Consider the following 16,087-nt stretch of genomic DNA (forward strand, 5'->3'; position numbering starts at 1 on the left):
AAATTCTCGGAAAGCACTGAAGATGAGTGTTTTTCATAGAGACGGTAGAGAACATAAGCTGAGAGGGAGAAGGCAGGAGATGGCTCATCTGAGAACAGCCATGCGGCGCTGTATTTTTTTAAAAACTTGCAGCCCTTATACAGGGAAAGTGAACTTTGAGAGCACCTGTTTCGGCAAACTCGGCGGGTGAGCTCTCACAGTTGCCATTTGAAAAGGTGAGAAGGAGAGCCAGTATTGCCTTGGGGAGGAAGCGGGGAGGAACTCTCGGACCATTAGTTTTCAAACATATTTATTGTGAAATAGTGGGAGATGGATGAATTACAGTAAGCTTAGAAAAAAACAAAAGTATAATGCTTGTCTTCGGAAAGGGGAAATGCTGAGGAATTACGAGTCAGTCACTTAATATGCACAAACAGTTTGCGAGCACTTGGAAGATAAGAAGTGAGTGAAAACAACATGAATTTATTATGAGGAAATTATTAAACAGATTTAATGCTCTTATGTGAGCAGTTAAACTGGCCTGGTAGATAGGAGAGAAGCTGTATATCTTGCTCTGATATTAATACCTTTTCTCACGATGTTCTCACAAGTATGGCATAGAGAATTAAGGACATGGGGAAACTGAGATTGAATGGGTAGAGAATTACTGGATAATTTGCCTAACAAATAGCTGTTAATGGTTCCCTATCAAATAAAGGATGTATTATTCAACAGATAGGTGATACATTTGGTTTTGTTCCATGTTTTCCTGGCAACCTGAAGGATTTGCTTACTGAATTACAATAAATCTTCTACTGAAACCAACATTATGGTTATGAACACTTCGATTCAGTGCAAGTATTTCAGAGATCTGTAATTAATTTTTATATTAATGGTATTTAATAGCGGATGTCCCTTCTCCTTACATAAGTGATTTTCTGCATAGGTTAAAAATCTTATTTTGATTCAGAGTTTCAGATCTTTCAGTGAAATGGCTTTTAAATTACTTTCATTACTGGTGTTTCATCAGTTTCTTTCATAGCTAGTCCTGAACTCTTTGGTAAAATAGAGTTTCAGTAGACATCTTTTTGGAAGAAACGTCAGTAATCTGAAAAAATGACTAATCCAAAAAAAAAGGGGTCGAGATTCCTAAAATTACACACATTAACTTTGTTGTTACTAGTACAACAGAAAACATTAATTTGTTCTTCATATGCTTTTTTCTTTTTTCAAGCCTGTAATTCCAACCAGCCCAACAAGCAGTTCTACAACACCAACAAGTACGATGGGCATATCCTCAAAAATGGAGAACTCTGCGCTCCAGGATGTTTTCATTCTGTCTCCTATGTCAGGACTTTACGGCCCCAGGTATTTACATCCTAATGAACTCGAGGTTTTCAAAAACGCTTTGGCTGTCTCATAAAATGTTTAATTTCTCCATAATCTTCTGGCTCACTGTTTTTAGGGATGAAATTGGAATCATGTCTTGTGATGACATCAGCAAATTTGGAAAGTCTGGAATGAAAGGCTCTGAGTCTCCAAGCTATTTTCTGGAGCATGAAAGTGGGAAATACTACACCTTAATTGAAGGCGAAGGCCACCCTGTGGGCTCTGAGTATGAGAGAAGCCGAGGTACAGGAGTGCGGAGAAGAGAAAAAACACCCACTCACGGTAGGCTTGCTTTCTTTGACATTTTTAAATTGATGGAATTTACAAATTGTGCTATTAATACTGCAAAATCCTCAAATATTCTTTATTCGACCATGGTCTGTTGGCTCTGAATACTAGACAAAATTTTCCGTGAAGGAGTAATTAGTATAATAGCAAGCTAACATTCAGGATCTGGAGTGTGTAAGTTATTTATAGATTTATTCTGCAATGCATACTTAAAATTTTGAATTATATTTAAGTTAATATTATTTGAATATCTACCATCTTGATTTACTCAATTTCATTCACAAGCTCTTGGAGATTATTCTAGTTGCAATGATCTGGACTGTTAAACTTTAACGGAGGACCTGAAAAGACTTACAAGTGGTATGGAAGTACCTATAAAGATGTAAGAGCCTCCAAAATTCAGTGCCGTACTAAACAGATATAACTACATGAGTAGTATCTTACTATGCATTTTTTAATACTAGAAATATATGTCAAAATCTTAGAATGGGGGCTGCTTAAATATAAAAGATGCCATTAAAACAATAATAAACTCTGGTTTTATAGCGACATTTCATGTGTATGTAAGTTCATATCAGTGTACAGATATAAAAATGAGTGTGCTTCCATATGAGTGTATGTATCTAGATGAAGATATAAAAGGTACTACTGAAAATGAGTTGATTATTTTTTTTTTCTTATCTGTTAAAACTGTTTTGTTTGGTGAGTTTTAGAAGAATACTACTGAAATACAGCAGTGTACTCTCCATATATTTGTGGTGGTCTTATTTTCAAGGTAGTAAGTGCTAGGTTTTCTTTAAGTTTACAGGCTCAAGATAAAAAAATTTCTTTAAAAAAACCCAAACAACTAATTATATCTGATTTGAAAATGACATTTTTTCTGAACCTCAGAGAAATCAGTGACTCCTCCTTCTGATCCTAACCTTCTGTATGTGTAGGCTTTATCTTTTGGGATGTGTATAAATACATGTGATGCCATCACTCAGTACTTCATTCACCTACTCTGAGACTAAGGGTGTTTTTTCCTTTCTACCATTTTAATAGAAAAAATTTCCTAAATTTTTTTTGCCTTTGCTATCCAGGAAAGGGAAAACCTCTCACAAGCTCAGAGCAGTAAAGAAAATTGTGTCTGTGAAGAGCACAGGTAATAAACACACGCTGCAGTTCAAAGGAGATAATAGCAAAGGCAGTTACAGTGGAAGATCCAATAACTGCTGAAATGGAACACGGCTGGTGAAAAAAAAAATCTTTAAGCACTACAGGCACTGATTCTGCCTGTCTGCCAGGGAAGAGGGTAGTCTCTGGTGCAGGATTTGATATGATGGACGTTATTAAATGTAGTTTCCCGTGACTCTTTCAGTCATTAGTACTTTGAGACAATGCAGCTTTCTCTTCCCCGTTCTCAGACTGGGGAGTTCTCACCACCGTAAATGTTAGGAGAGGGCAACTGGTGGTCCCAGATGCCAAAACAGCTTTTGACAGTTAAGACATAAAAGCATTTTCCTCTGTCAATAAACATTTGCTGAGGTTTTCTCATCCTATGTGAGATATCTATGGTACAGTTCACACAAGTTACCTGGGTTAAGGTTTCGGCTGGAATCCCTTTTGGCTGAGATCAGCTGAGGAGTGGCAGTTTAGTGATTTCTCCTGCTGTTTCAAGCGCTGAGAGGGTAGAATTCAAGTCTGAAAACATGATGGCTGAAAGGATATTTCAAATTATGTCAAGCTGTAGTGATAGAGTGTGATAATCCATCGTAGCTAGGTTTTCCCAACAAAGGACGTCCAACTTGCCAAGTATTGGTCTGATGTTGTCCTCCTAGTAGTTTAAAAGAAATCTTTGCTTAAGTCCATCAAGTAGAGAGATTTTTTTTTTCCTGTCTTAGTATTTTGCTAACTACAGATGGATTTATGGTAAAAAAATGGCAAAACATCAATTGTAAAATGGACAGGATCATGTAAATATATACACTACCTTTTCAGAATAGGGAAGTTTTAATAGAGCTTTGATATTTGTAGGATGTTTTTAGTAACTTGTACAGCCATATGCTTGAAAGACCTGTAACACTGAAGAGTAGGATTCCATCTTAAGATTAGTAATATTCAGTCTTTATCTCCCTGATAAGTGACATCATTTTATAAGAAAATTAGAATGAAAGTTAAATCTTAACTGTGATTAAAATTGGAGCCAGATGGATGTATTTGGCTTGCTTTCATAGATTTATGCCGCATGATGACTTAAAATGTTTGGCTCTGTGCCTAAGCCCAGTAATATGCAAGACTTTCTCATGTTTGATAGACAGATCGGATTTTCTGTAACCGAAAATCTAGAAGGAATTAGATTTTGAAGTCTCGGGAATATGCTTTTGTTTCAAAAACAATTGTTAAACTAGAATATTTTAAACTACAGAGTAAATTAATCTGTCAATTAACAGACTTCCAAATCCAAATTTTGTTCTAGAAAAAATAAGATCTTTTGCACTTTTTGACTTAAAGATGTACATTCGAACCATCAAAGTGACAATATGTCTTTGGTGGAAAGAGAGGATTTATGATCGATCCAAAAAACTTTATGTGATGCTGGAACCAGATAGCCATGGGCAAAGCGAGGGAAAGAAAACTTCCAGAGTCTTTCACAACCTATCAGGCGCTTTCATTATTGGTTGGACTCACACAAACCGCAGTTCAGAAATTCCTGCCATGGACTTACCAGAATTAAAATGATTGTTAGAAACCAGCTTCTGTTGCAGCTAGTAGGTAGATGGATACTCAGGCAGATGAGACCCTCAGTATTAATAATATATGCAAAATGCAAGGAGGCAAATAAAAAGTCCGTTTTCTCAAATAATTTGTGAAAATTAAGCTTGTATCATTGCTGCATTTCTTCTCTTTACAGAAATAGTGCTAACTTTTGTTGTTTATCTTCAATTGTTATGTGCATTCTTATTTTAATATTTTTCTTTTTTGTTTTGTTGGGGTTTTTTTTAATTTATAAACTTGTTTCTCAATCTTTGCCATATTACTGATTCTTCCTTGTGTTTGATTTGTTGGTTTTTTTTTTCTTAAGTAATATTGTGCTTCTCAGACCAAATTTGAGATCAGGAGTTGAATAATACATTTATAGTAGTTTCAGCTGTTAGGCAGAGTGGGAGACTTACATATATTTTCCATCCAAGTAGTTATTCTTCCAATTTTCAGAAAATCATGTTATCCAGAAGCATACTTGTCTTATATACCTGTTTGTTCTTAAATCCTCCTAACATTTTAGTAGCTAAAAAGCTTCTATTTTGGAAAAATGGTGAATTAAAAAACCATATTAGCATACAAATGATCCACAGAAAATACTTTGTCACTCTAACCAACCTGGGGAAATTGATAATGAAAAAGAAACTCTTGTTCACATATAAATTATATAATTATCCTAGAAATGGTATCAAACTACTTTAAAAAATTGCTTGAATGCTAAAGAAATACAATAAATTTAGTCAGCTGGCACATGAAAAAAGGAATCTCTGGCTTTATGGGTCAGACAGAACTTAACCCACAATCTAGAGGGTGCGTTTCTGTGTTTTGTGACAATAATGCACACTGACAAGGCCAAAGTGCTCATGCTTTATAGTCAGTTTTTGGTAGTATTTCTTGTTTAATGGCCTGCAACCATGTTCTCCTCACCCTGTAGTAGCGAATGAATGCTGCGCATTCATATCTTGCAGCCAATAGTGCCATAAAATCATATTCATTAAAACTTTAGCGTCTGAATCTTCTTTTTGGTTGTTGTTACCAAACTGCACTCCATGTTTTCTTTTTAAGGCATTTGAAATTAATGTTCCTTGAAACCATGAGATCCCCTCGTTACTTTACCGTGTGATTTTCCAGGTCAGATAGGTCTTACTGTTTAACTGATAGATATGTGGTGTTTTATTTGTATTAATAATATTTCTAGTTTTACAAAAGCATATTAGTCCATTTAAAAACTGCGTGTTTATTCCAAAACATGTGTTTAATGAGTGAGCAAGTTTTTACAGGACAGAGTTTAAAAATAAATTTGTAATCTGCTGTACAATAACAAGTAATTTCACCCAGGTCAGTGATACTTTCCTTCAGGTCGGTATAGTGAAGAGGAGAACCTGGCATCGTGATGTTTAATTGATCCTGAATGCTACAATTCAGTAACGTCTGAGTGCTGCTAAAAAGGGTTCCCCTGAAGGGTCATGTCATGCCTCTAATTGATAGGCAGTACTTACTCTGCAGCCTTCTATTTTGAATCCCCCCAAATTATATTGTTTCATCTTGAATTGTTTCCAGGAGATTTAAGGCCTGTTTCTATGCCCACTGAGTACAGTTGGATAGGGGAGTCAAAAGAACAAAACATGTACAAGAGGGGAAGCAGAGGTGAGTATTTTTTTTTCTCTGCTGTTCTCCAAGATTTTTTTCTTAGTTACTTAAGAAGCATGAAAAGATGATCACAGGAACCAAATCTATTTTTCTCGAGTGCCACGGAGAATACAAAAGAGCCTGTTTACTATCTGGTTTTTTTGTTTCTATTTCTGAAAATTGAGAAGTTTATTACTATAAAGAAACGTAAACTTCAAGGGAAAAGGGACATAATATCCAGAGATACCTTAATAGCAATCAGTTCTTAACCTTCACAGTTCTAGAAAACAATAAGTGATGTTATAGATGTAAGATAATGTCCTTTGAGACACATTTTGATTGGTATGGATGAATATTTGAAACCAGAGTCAGCAATTGTACTGTCACTGTTCAGACCAGCAGTCCTGATCATTTCCATTTCTATTGATTTCAGTGGAAATTATGAACTTTGAAGAAGCATGGTGATAGCAAAGTTCTTTTTCTCCTTTTTTTCCCCTCTTCTGGAAAGTGATTATAAGACTATTCTTTGAATATGCAAATATGTTTATTATTATGCCGATTGTTAAAGATTCTTAAATACTATTTTTCAGAATCTTTTAGGCACAGTGTAGGTAGCTGAGAGGAGTTCAACTTGACTGCTTATAATACAACAAAATTTAATTATACTCTTAAAAATTAATACAGGGTTTTAAACTAACTATTTCAGTAATCTTCCATTTCAAGAGAAAAATGAATTTCATTTAAGGCACAAGCCTTTTCTGATTTATTCCAAATCTGTTGATTAGTTAGTGCAAGCCCTTGCAATTCACTTGACTATTTCCAGTTTAACAGTTCCAGCTGATGATCTTTGACCTTCCACTGAAACTTTTGGCTGTATTTATATTTCCTTTGTTACAAGTCATACAATGTGGACCAATTTCACACTATCTGTCACGCAAGGACCTGGGTTTGCATCATCATCTTTCCTGGGGCATAGGTTTTCTGCTGAATACTTAGTTTGCTCTTGTTTGCAGAGGAAAGAGCCTCACATGAAGTGGGGAATTAACAAAGCTGACAATAAAGATGCAGCCAAAATGGTTCTCTCTTTGTTTCCTTATACTAATATTTCTTTTTTTCTTTCTTTTCCCTCCAACAACTGACTCTGAGAATTCACTCCTGCGGTATCTGAGTGATGACAAGATACTGGTTATCCAAGAAGAACCTTTGACACAAAAAGACACCAAAAGGGACACAGGTCGTAGGTCAAGAAAAAAGGGCAAAACCACAAGTAATCCAAACTACCCTATTAGTCCATCTGTGTTGACATCTACTATTAATGTTAGGCTTGAACCTGGACAGCAAGATGTCTTGAATTTCTCACTCGCAGAAAACAATACTGTTCCACTTTATCATGTAAGTACATAACAAAAAACGTTAGATATAAAGTACATGGGGAAAACACTAAAATGTTTTCCTTTTAGGATTGATACAGGTATAAAGGCACATGCTTGTAGTTCATGTTTTAATATTGTATTTTATAGTCCAAGAAAGTTGCTTAATGTCAGTATCATGATTAGCTTTCACATAAAACCAATCTAGACAGAACAGAAAAATGCAAAACAACCACCATTTGCTATCAGATGTTTTAAGCAAAATAGTGCTCTTAATTACTCATTCTCACTGAGTTTAGTTTAATTTTACCATATTCTTCTTTCAAAGGTTCATAAGGATCTCATACTCATCCTTGGGTAATAATTATAGATTAGTTTATATGCTTTAATATTTCCACTTCAATCACTATGTCTTATAAAAATAGACAAGCTTAATGGAATTACCGTTTATTTCAATTGCAATACCAAGGCCACAAGCTAGTGATGTGAATTTAATACATTCGGACTAATATTTTGGACTCAAAACTATGGAGACTATGTAAATCCTTGGATGAACGACTGGCCAGTTCTTGTAGCCACCATGAAAAAGCACTAGGTTCTCATGACTGTCAGCTAGTGCAGAATTTCGCTGCACTGATTTGGATGTCCTGGAATCATCAGTAGCCTTTCAGAGATCAGTCCTCAGTGTTCATGCTTCGTATGCGTATACTGCCTTTTATAGAGGCATTCTTAAATTTTGCTCATGGTCCTACCATTTGGGAGCGGACTGTTCTGTTCTCATGACAAGGAGCAGTAGCTTCATAGTATTTTGTGCTCAAACCTTCATATCTTCAGAACAGTTTTTTACTGACAAGAAAAACCCCCTATTTCCTCCCCAGATTTGATACGAAAGGTTTTCAAGGTGTATTTATTTTCTACTCATGGTGAATTTCCTCCTAGAAAGACATACGAGAAAAAGCAGGGTTTGTAGCAAGTTTCTTTGGATTTTTTTTGTACTTGGGGCTGTTACTTGGTGTTTCTTGCTCTAAGCAAAATCTTGGGAGATGATTGTACTTGCATCAAGTCTGAGACCTGAGTAATGTTCACCTAAGAGGATACGTTTGAAATATAGCCAGCCATTCATCTCCATTGCTGCAAGCTATCAGCATTTGATAGTCTGAAGACCAGATACCTTTTTCTGTCTTCAGGAAATTTGTTTCACTTTTCTATGCCACTTGAAGTTAGCATTTTTTTGAAAGGGTAGAAAGTCTTCTTCCCCAACTTCAGAGAAAGTCAAGTAGTTTATAAAACAAATAATGTGATTGTTTACCAGGAGATGTTTCTTCTCTCGATAAACTCTTACAGAAATTATCAGGATCACAAAGTCAAAGAAAAGGATTTTAAATCCAGATGAAAAAGCTGTAGCTAGTTTACTAGGATGAACGAGACAATTATTACGCAAGTCTGCAGAAAAACAATATTTCATAACTTGGTAGATTAATCAACTGTTTTTAGTTACTTTTTGGAGGAGTATTGATTGTCTGTTGACTCACCTGACTTCTGAAGAAAGGGAATTGGACATAGGAAGTAAGATGCAAGTTGCACCCTTTAAATTAATGGTTGTTGGTTAAGTTCCCAGAGTCAGATCTGTTGCCACAATATTTATTTTTCATCATCAGTGCAACCTCTGTTTAAAGTTCCAAGGCAAAATAAATTTTCTGGCAAATGTGAAATAAAAGTTGCTGTTCAATTTGGTTAAACCAGAATTTAACACTTGGAGTTCATTAAGAAATCACTGAATTGAATCAGATCCGCTGTCCTAACCTACAATGACAAAAGTCATAACTGCAGGGGAAAGTATGAGGAGGCAGATGTTGGGCAACAATCTCACCAAAGGAGTCAGAAGTTGATAATCTTGAAGTGGATATCCTTTCAAAAATAAAAATGGCAGTTCTCTTGAAGATTATGCGCCACATATTCACCACAATTGCAGAACTGAAGTTATATTACCTTGTATGATTTCCATTCTGTCATATGAGCTTTGTGTTCTCTATAGCAGTTTGCAAATCACTCTATACAGAAAAACAAGTTGTTGCACATTGTAGAAATATTATTTGGTCTCAAAAGGCAATTTTAAGTTACTTTTGTCAACTCTCTTCTGATTATAGGTTACAGTGACTAGGAGCAGTTCTTCATTCTGTGGCTTTCCTTGTGTATGAAAAGAAATGCAACTATCTGAAACAGATATGATAAATATGAATTCTAATATGATATTGTATGATAATAAATATGAAAAAAACCTAATGACATAATCTGTCAACTCTAAATGGCCTGAAGGAAATGCAGGAAACTGGAACAAGGTGATATCATGGGAGGATGCAGCAACACGGGTAGACCAACATGCAGTGGTTGGTCAACCCAAAAAGTCAGTGCAGTACCTGTTGCAGAAACTCTATTATAATGTGCAGTAATTACAGAGGACATGTGTAAAGTGATTATTCATGGACTGACAGAGTAGTGTAAGTTCTTTTATCATCACAGATTTTCTGAACAACATTAGACACAGACCTTTGCCATCCTTCAGGAGATAGTCATAGGAATCAGAATATCTCAGGCGCTTATTCAACTGCCTCTGAATATGCAAGAGGAACTGAGTCGACAAATGTACAAGAGTTTCTGATGGAGGTCTTGAGGGTTCTTGCCGGTACAGAATCATTCGTATTAACATCTTTCCACTTTGAATACTGAAAGAATTCTGTAAAGCAAAGCAAAAAATTGTTTGGCATATCTATCCTGAAAGATAGCTACTCAGAATGAAAATTTTAAATATCAAAGAATATTTAATGGCACTTTGATATCCAAAAGGAAGAGCAAAATAACAGATAGTTGTGTTCCTAGGTAGAAACTTAGGTTTTAAGTAGATCATTTCCCTAATACCTAAAGGTGTTATCAGGACTTTCATGAGCATTCTGATATATTTAATTTGGATAATGTGATCTTATCCTGTGAAGAATTCATTCTACAACAAGACTAAGGTTAATCAAAACTTTACCTAGCCAAATTACCATAAACCAGCTTTTGCTACTTTTGTATTAAAAAAAAAAAAAAAATATATATATATTTGTCTGAGGGCATCTTACCTTTCCTTGCTTTTCTAGTCTGTTTTGTTTTTTCTCAGCTGTCAGGAGGCAGTACTGTCAGATGATAAAACTGGTTTGGTTTTGTTGTTGTTGTTTTTCTTGAAAGTCAATACTGCAGAACAGTTATAATCAAATTGCCATTAATTCCTCTATGCTTAACACATGCCCAGAACAACTTTTGGATATAGATCTAAATTTCAACCCAAGTAAATGCTTTGGAAAGTGGAGATCATGATGTTAAATAGCATCTTAATCGGCTTAAGTAAAGGGAAGGTGATACTATCTTGTAAACACACAAGTACACACAAGTAGGGCATGATGGAAAGAGAAATTGAGAAACAGACTGTCACTTAGCCATTGCTTTATTTTCTAAAAAAAAAAAAAAAAAAGAAAAAAAATTAGTCACTTAACAGTAGTTTAAATTATCAGACACAGACATAAGAAGTTTTAGAAAATTGGTAATTGCATAGATTCACCACTAGATTAATGCTTTGGAAGGAATGTTAATTTGGAACCTAAAATTAAACAATTAGACTGATTTCGTAAGTTGCTGTGAGGGTACAGATTTACTATATAAAATGGATATTGAGGTAATGCGATATTGGCAGCATGCCCAGGATATAAAATGATGCATCAAGCTATGTTGCAGTCAAGAAACACTGCCCCTTTTCAGGATATGTTTGTAACTCTAAGTTAATTGATGTGCAGTTCTGTGATGTGTGTCAGAATCTGAGGAAGAATCAATTACAATTAACAAGGCTGTTACAATTAATTATTAATTAACAAAGTATTTCTTAGAACATGACTTCCTATGTTTACTAATGCTTCGCTTCTGAAGTGGTATTGTTTACCAGATTAAGCCTAAAAATTGAGGCATATGTAAATATCACAGAAGTTATATCCATTATACGTTGCTGAAATAGACTATTGGAATAGGCTCTGGGCTTACAGGAATGGAGTTCAAATCTGCATATGTTTTTATTTTGTATTACCAGAGCTCACTCTGAAAAAAGTTAACTTAACAAGTTCATTCTGCGTTTTTTCCCATAAAACAAAACACAAAAACGCTTGAATGGAAAACACTTCCCTTTCAACTGATGTTTCAGATACTTAAAAACTCCAGCAAACTGTGTTTTCTGCTGCTCAGTTACAGTTTGCGCTATGGGAACCAGCTTCTGTCTAAAAGGAATATTGGAGTTCTTATTCCAGACCCCGTCTGAAAATCCACAATGTTGAGCTTTGCGGTTTTACTGCCTCAGGTTTGCATGAGTTTCTGAAGCTCTGAAATTTAATTTGCTGGCTACTACATTAAATTCTCAAATAAGATAATGATCTCTCATCTGGTTTTACTTGGCAATAAATGTTCTGGGCCTATTATCTACAAAGTAATTGGGTATTTTGTTTTGTAGTGTCATATATTAAGAAATTGGGTTATAAACTATTGAATCATCTTATTTTTTTTGTGAATTAGAATCCAGTGTGTAGAACAGACTTAATTTTTAATGAATTTTAAGATAGATTCTTTCATTTGGATACTCCCTACATAGCAAAAAAAGAAATAAATAATGGCTGCTTTAGGGTAGTCATTGAGAATGTTATGGCAGCAGTCACTTTTTATTTTAAAGATTACTTGAAGCATTGTAGTAGTTTAGGTTTAGTCATCGTTTCACGACACTTGTTTAACTTGCTTTTTATTTTCTTCCTGCTGCTCCCGCGAAGTTGCTAATGCATGCCTTTTAGCCCAGAATGATGGAAATGCTATTTAAATGTTCCTGGAGCTGCAGAAGGCAGCTTGACAAATGACATAAAGTTTAATGGTACATGCTGAGAACTAAAATGTGTGCAAAACCAATATAGGTCTGGTTTTTCTGTAATGCATGCGTGCTGGGATGTGCCAGATGTTCCAGACACTTTTTTGGGATGATAAGCAATCTGAGTACTACTGTGATAAGTAAAATAATTAAGATAGTCTGGGGCAATCATATGTATTCAGCTCCGTAGAACTGAAGGAGGAGTCTTTTATTGCCAATTTTGTAGGAAAAGTGCTCGTATTTTATTTTCCTTCCTGGTTTTGCAGGAAGAAACGAAACTGTGCCATCAAGGATGAGAATTACTTTCTTGAGTTTTATTTCCTTTCTCAGTGGCTGAATAAATTCTATCTTTGCTTTTTATTTATGTACCTGTAATACAGCAAACCTTCTTTCTCTACCTTGCAGGTATGTTGAAAAATCGCTCTGAGGATGATTAAGTGGAATCTAGCTGTTCAGAAGAGCTAATAGAAGTCTTTCTAGCTTCTGTGGCTTCAAACCGATTCTGTTTGATTATATTGATTATAAGTTTATTTTGCATTTGTACTGTACCATAAGTGTTTACATGTATCTAGCTAGGACTGTAAGACAGAGTCCTCCATAGCAATGTCCAGTAATATATTTATTTACAGTTCTGTTCAGACATGATTCTCAAAACTACACTCTTAATCTCTAAATAGTTCAACAGGGAAATGGCATTTTACAGTACAAGAGAAAATATAAGGAAATAAACTATGGCTGTCCTTGGTTTCTATGAATAACACTTATTTGCAGTAAAGAGAAGCAAGAAGGCAATTGGATTTGTGTTGGGTTTTAGTCCTGAGCAATTAATTACATAAAGTTCTGTCATATAATGAAAAGTTTTGCCTGTGAGTTCCACTGCACTAAGGAAGCGAAATTGCCATTAAATCTGAACTTTTGGTACCCTTTCTACTCAGCCTATTATGCAAAATGAAAACCATGTATAGGCTCTCTAAGTTAGACCCAACTTAGCTCATGTGTCTGCACAGCACAAGCCAACGCTGGTTTCAGATGTACCTTTTCAGATCCAGAAGCACCCTAGAAATCGGTTGAGCTTACTCCTGAAATATTATAATACTATATCGATATGCTATATATGTATATAACACTGTGCTGCACCTGGATCCAGGTGCGGCGGGTCCATCTGTCCCTGCAGAGCGCTGTGCAGCCGGGGAGCTCAGCCCAGGTGGAGCGTCTGCTTTACTTGTTGCCGGACCTGTTTGGGCTGCAGTCGCACAGGATTTCGGGAGAGGGCCTGGAATTGTGTGTTGAACAGCCTGCAGTGGTCAGGGCTGAGGTGTTTGTACTGGCCTGTGACACCCGCTTCAGCAATTCAACCCTGAGACAAGCTGCTTGTTTCCAAAGGGTTGGGCTACCTTGTTTGTTTTGAATTCTTTAAACTGATAGTTACATTAGGATGCTTTACAGCAAAGCAAATATGAGGCTGTCATTATCCAAACATACACAGTGTTTTCATGAGTAATTTTGCTGTATTCGAGCATATTTAAATTATGTTCTTCTGCAGTCTTCAGACACTAAAAACTACCAATGAATGTTAGCATGTGAAGCATTCATTAACCCACTGTGCCCTCGTATGTAAATTGCAATTTGTAAAGTGTTCTGGAGTCCTTTGCCTCCAGAAAGTCACAATAGACCTAACATTTACTGTATTATATTATTTTAGCAACTAAATTTCTGGCTTGTTTTTATTATTTCTCAGCCTACCAAAAAATGTATTTTATTTCCAATTTTGTATATGTAGTCTAAAGATAAACTTGACAGCTGGATTTATACGAGTCAGCGTTTGTTAATAAGTGTTAGCTACAACTGGTATTATTGCTACCATAATTGTAATATTTATTATCCAGAAGAATGCACCAAATGCAAATTGGTCGGCTCTTTTAAGCTTCTCAGTTTTTCATGTGAAAACACTAAAACGTCACTGTACCTTTTATTAAATAGCATTAAACTCTACCTTGTAATTTTTCTGTGATGAAATAGAATTCTATTCTCTAAACTTCAGTGGATACTTAAGTGAATGTCCACTTTAGGTGCTATACATCTTGTATAAAATTAAGATTGTTAGTTTACAACATGGAATGATTGTTCATTCCATAAAACTCAGTAGTTCTAGATAGTTCATTGAAAGGAAAAGAAAGGAAAAGAAGCATATCATCTGTCTGTTCCAGAAATATATGTGTTTTGTAAAAAACCAAATATCTTTACAAGTTAATATGCTGGTTTTCTTTGACAAAAAAATATAAAACCCATGCATTTCTTTGGAACACAGTATTCTTAGTTTTTGAAGAAAAGAAGAACTTTGTTTTTTGAGGGGATGTGTGGATATTTTTGTTTGGCTGGTTTTTACACTTTTGATGTTCAGATTAAACCTCCCTTAATTTTTTTTAACGTCCCTTAAATTAAAAGAGTGGATTGATGAGGATAAAGGCAGTGTTCAGTCAACATAAAATGCAGTTTATCCCATTGCTGTGATTTGTCCTTTTGGACCATTTTTTGCTTTACTACATGAGATACATTTTGTTAGCTGCAGGACAGTCTTCCTTTAGATACTCTTTTAGAATATTTCTAACCTCATGTATAGTTTGGCATAGCTTCTCTTTTAGATGTAACATTTTCCAAAAAATGGAACTTCCATTTTTAAAAATTTTGCTGCTTTCTCTGTTACCTACTGTGTGCTGACATAACGTTCATAATGTACCACATAATTAAAAATTCCGCGTGGATATTTTTCTTCTGTCGTTAGCTAATTTTCTCACTTGTCATCTTGTTTTTTTCAGCATAAAAACTGAGTACCTCTGAACTATACGTGGATGCAGCTTGCATGAGATTATTTCCTGTGTCTATTATCTCTCCCTTCAACGAGAGTGGAAGAAAAACCTCAAAGGCTGCTTTCGTTTTTAGCTGAGCACAATAATTTTGCAAGTGTATTCGATGGGTTAAACATCAGCTCACTGAGCTAGAGAGAAAAGTAAAGCCCCTGGCAGCAAGGCGACTGTTTCACTTTTGAACAAACATAATGTAAGGAAATGCTCAGGATAATGAATAAGTGAGTTAAGGAAGCAGGAGAAGAAATCACTTTTGTAGGGAATTCAACATCTGAGTATAGAAGAATAGAAGACAGTATTTTATAACAAAGGTAAAAAAATAATTTTTGCATCTGAATTAAAGACATATCTCGATGGAATTAATAGATTGTATTTGACCATTGAGATTACAAAGTCTTAAAATCAAACTATTCTAGTCTCAGAGACCAGAATATTTTAGTCTCTTCCACCAGTAAGCAACAAATAAACAATGAGTTTTGAATGTTTTCACACTATTTCTGCAGTTCAGGTTTCTTTCGTTTTCTGTGACTTATGTGCATTCTTTACTACTTTGGAGAAAATTTTTCTTTTTATTATGAAATCCTGACTCAAGGAAACAATTTTTTTGTTATTAGAAATTTCAGTTAAACAGCAGTTTCTACAGAATTTGCTTTGGGAGAAGATCGTCAGATCTGCTTGTTAGACTGCATAGGCCTTATTGTCCTTTCTTTTCTACTTGTGCAAGTCAGAAGTAGATCCACTAAAATCCCTAGAGCTACATAAATGTGAGACTGACTCTAAAGAAGGCTGATAGGTGCCAGTGACCTGAATTTCACAGAATTTGTGCTTTATAGACTGTGACAGCATGACAAGACTTGTGCCTCCTGAGCCTCCCACATGTCTACTAGTCATGAAAG

General features: G+C 35.3%; 1 protein-coding gene across 1 annotated transcript in view; it reads left to right on the forward strand.

Moving 5' to 3' along the window:
- Positions 1-16,087, forward strand: part of LOC135993388 (connector enhancer of kinase suppressor of ras 2-like) — a 171,855-nt gene that overhangs the window by 119,354 nt on the left and 36,414 nt on the right. Inside the window, exons 11-14 of the mRNA XM_065643217.1 lie at positions 1,214-1,347; positions 1,445-1,650; positions 5,959-6,044; positions 7,165-7,419. Coding sequence (XP_065499289.1) covers positions 1,214-1,347; positions 1,445-1,650; positions 5,959-6,044; positions 7,165-7,419 — 681 coding nt within the window. The remainder of the gene's footprint in view (positions 1-1,213; positions 1,348-1,444; positions 1,651-5,958; positions 6,045-7,164; positions 7,420-16,087) is intronic.

Source organism: Caloenas nicobarica, chromosome 12, assembly GCF_036013445.1.
Source record: "Caloenas nicobarica isolate bCalNic1 chromosome 12, bCalNic1.hap1, whole genome shotgun sequence".
NCBI lineage: Eukaryota > Metazoa > Chordata > Aves > Columbiformes > Columbidae > Caloenas > Caloenas nicobarica.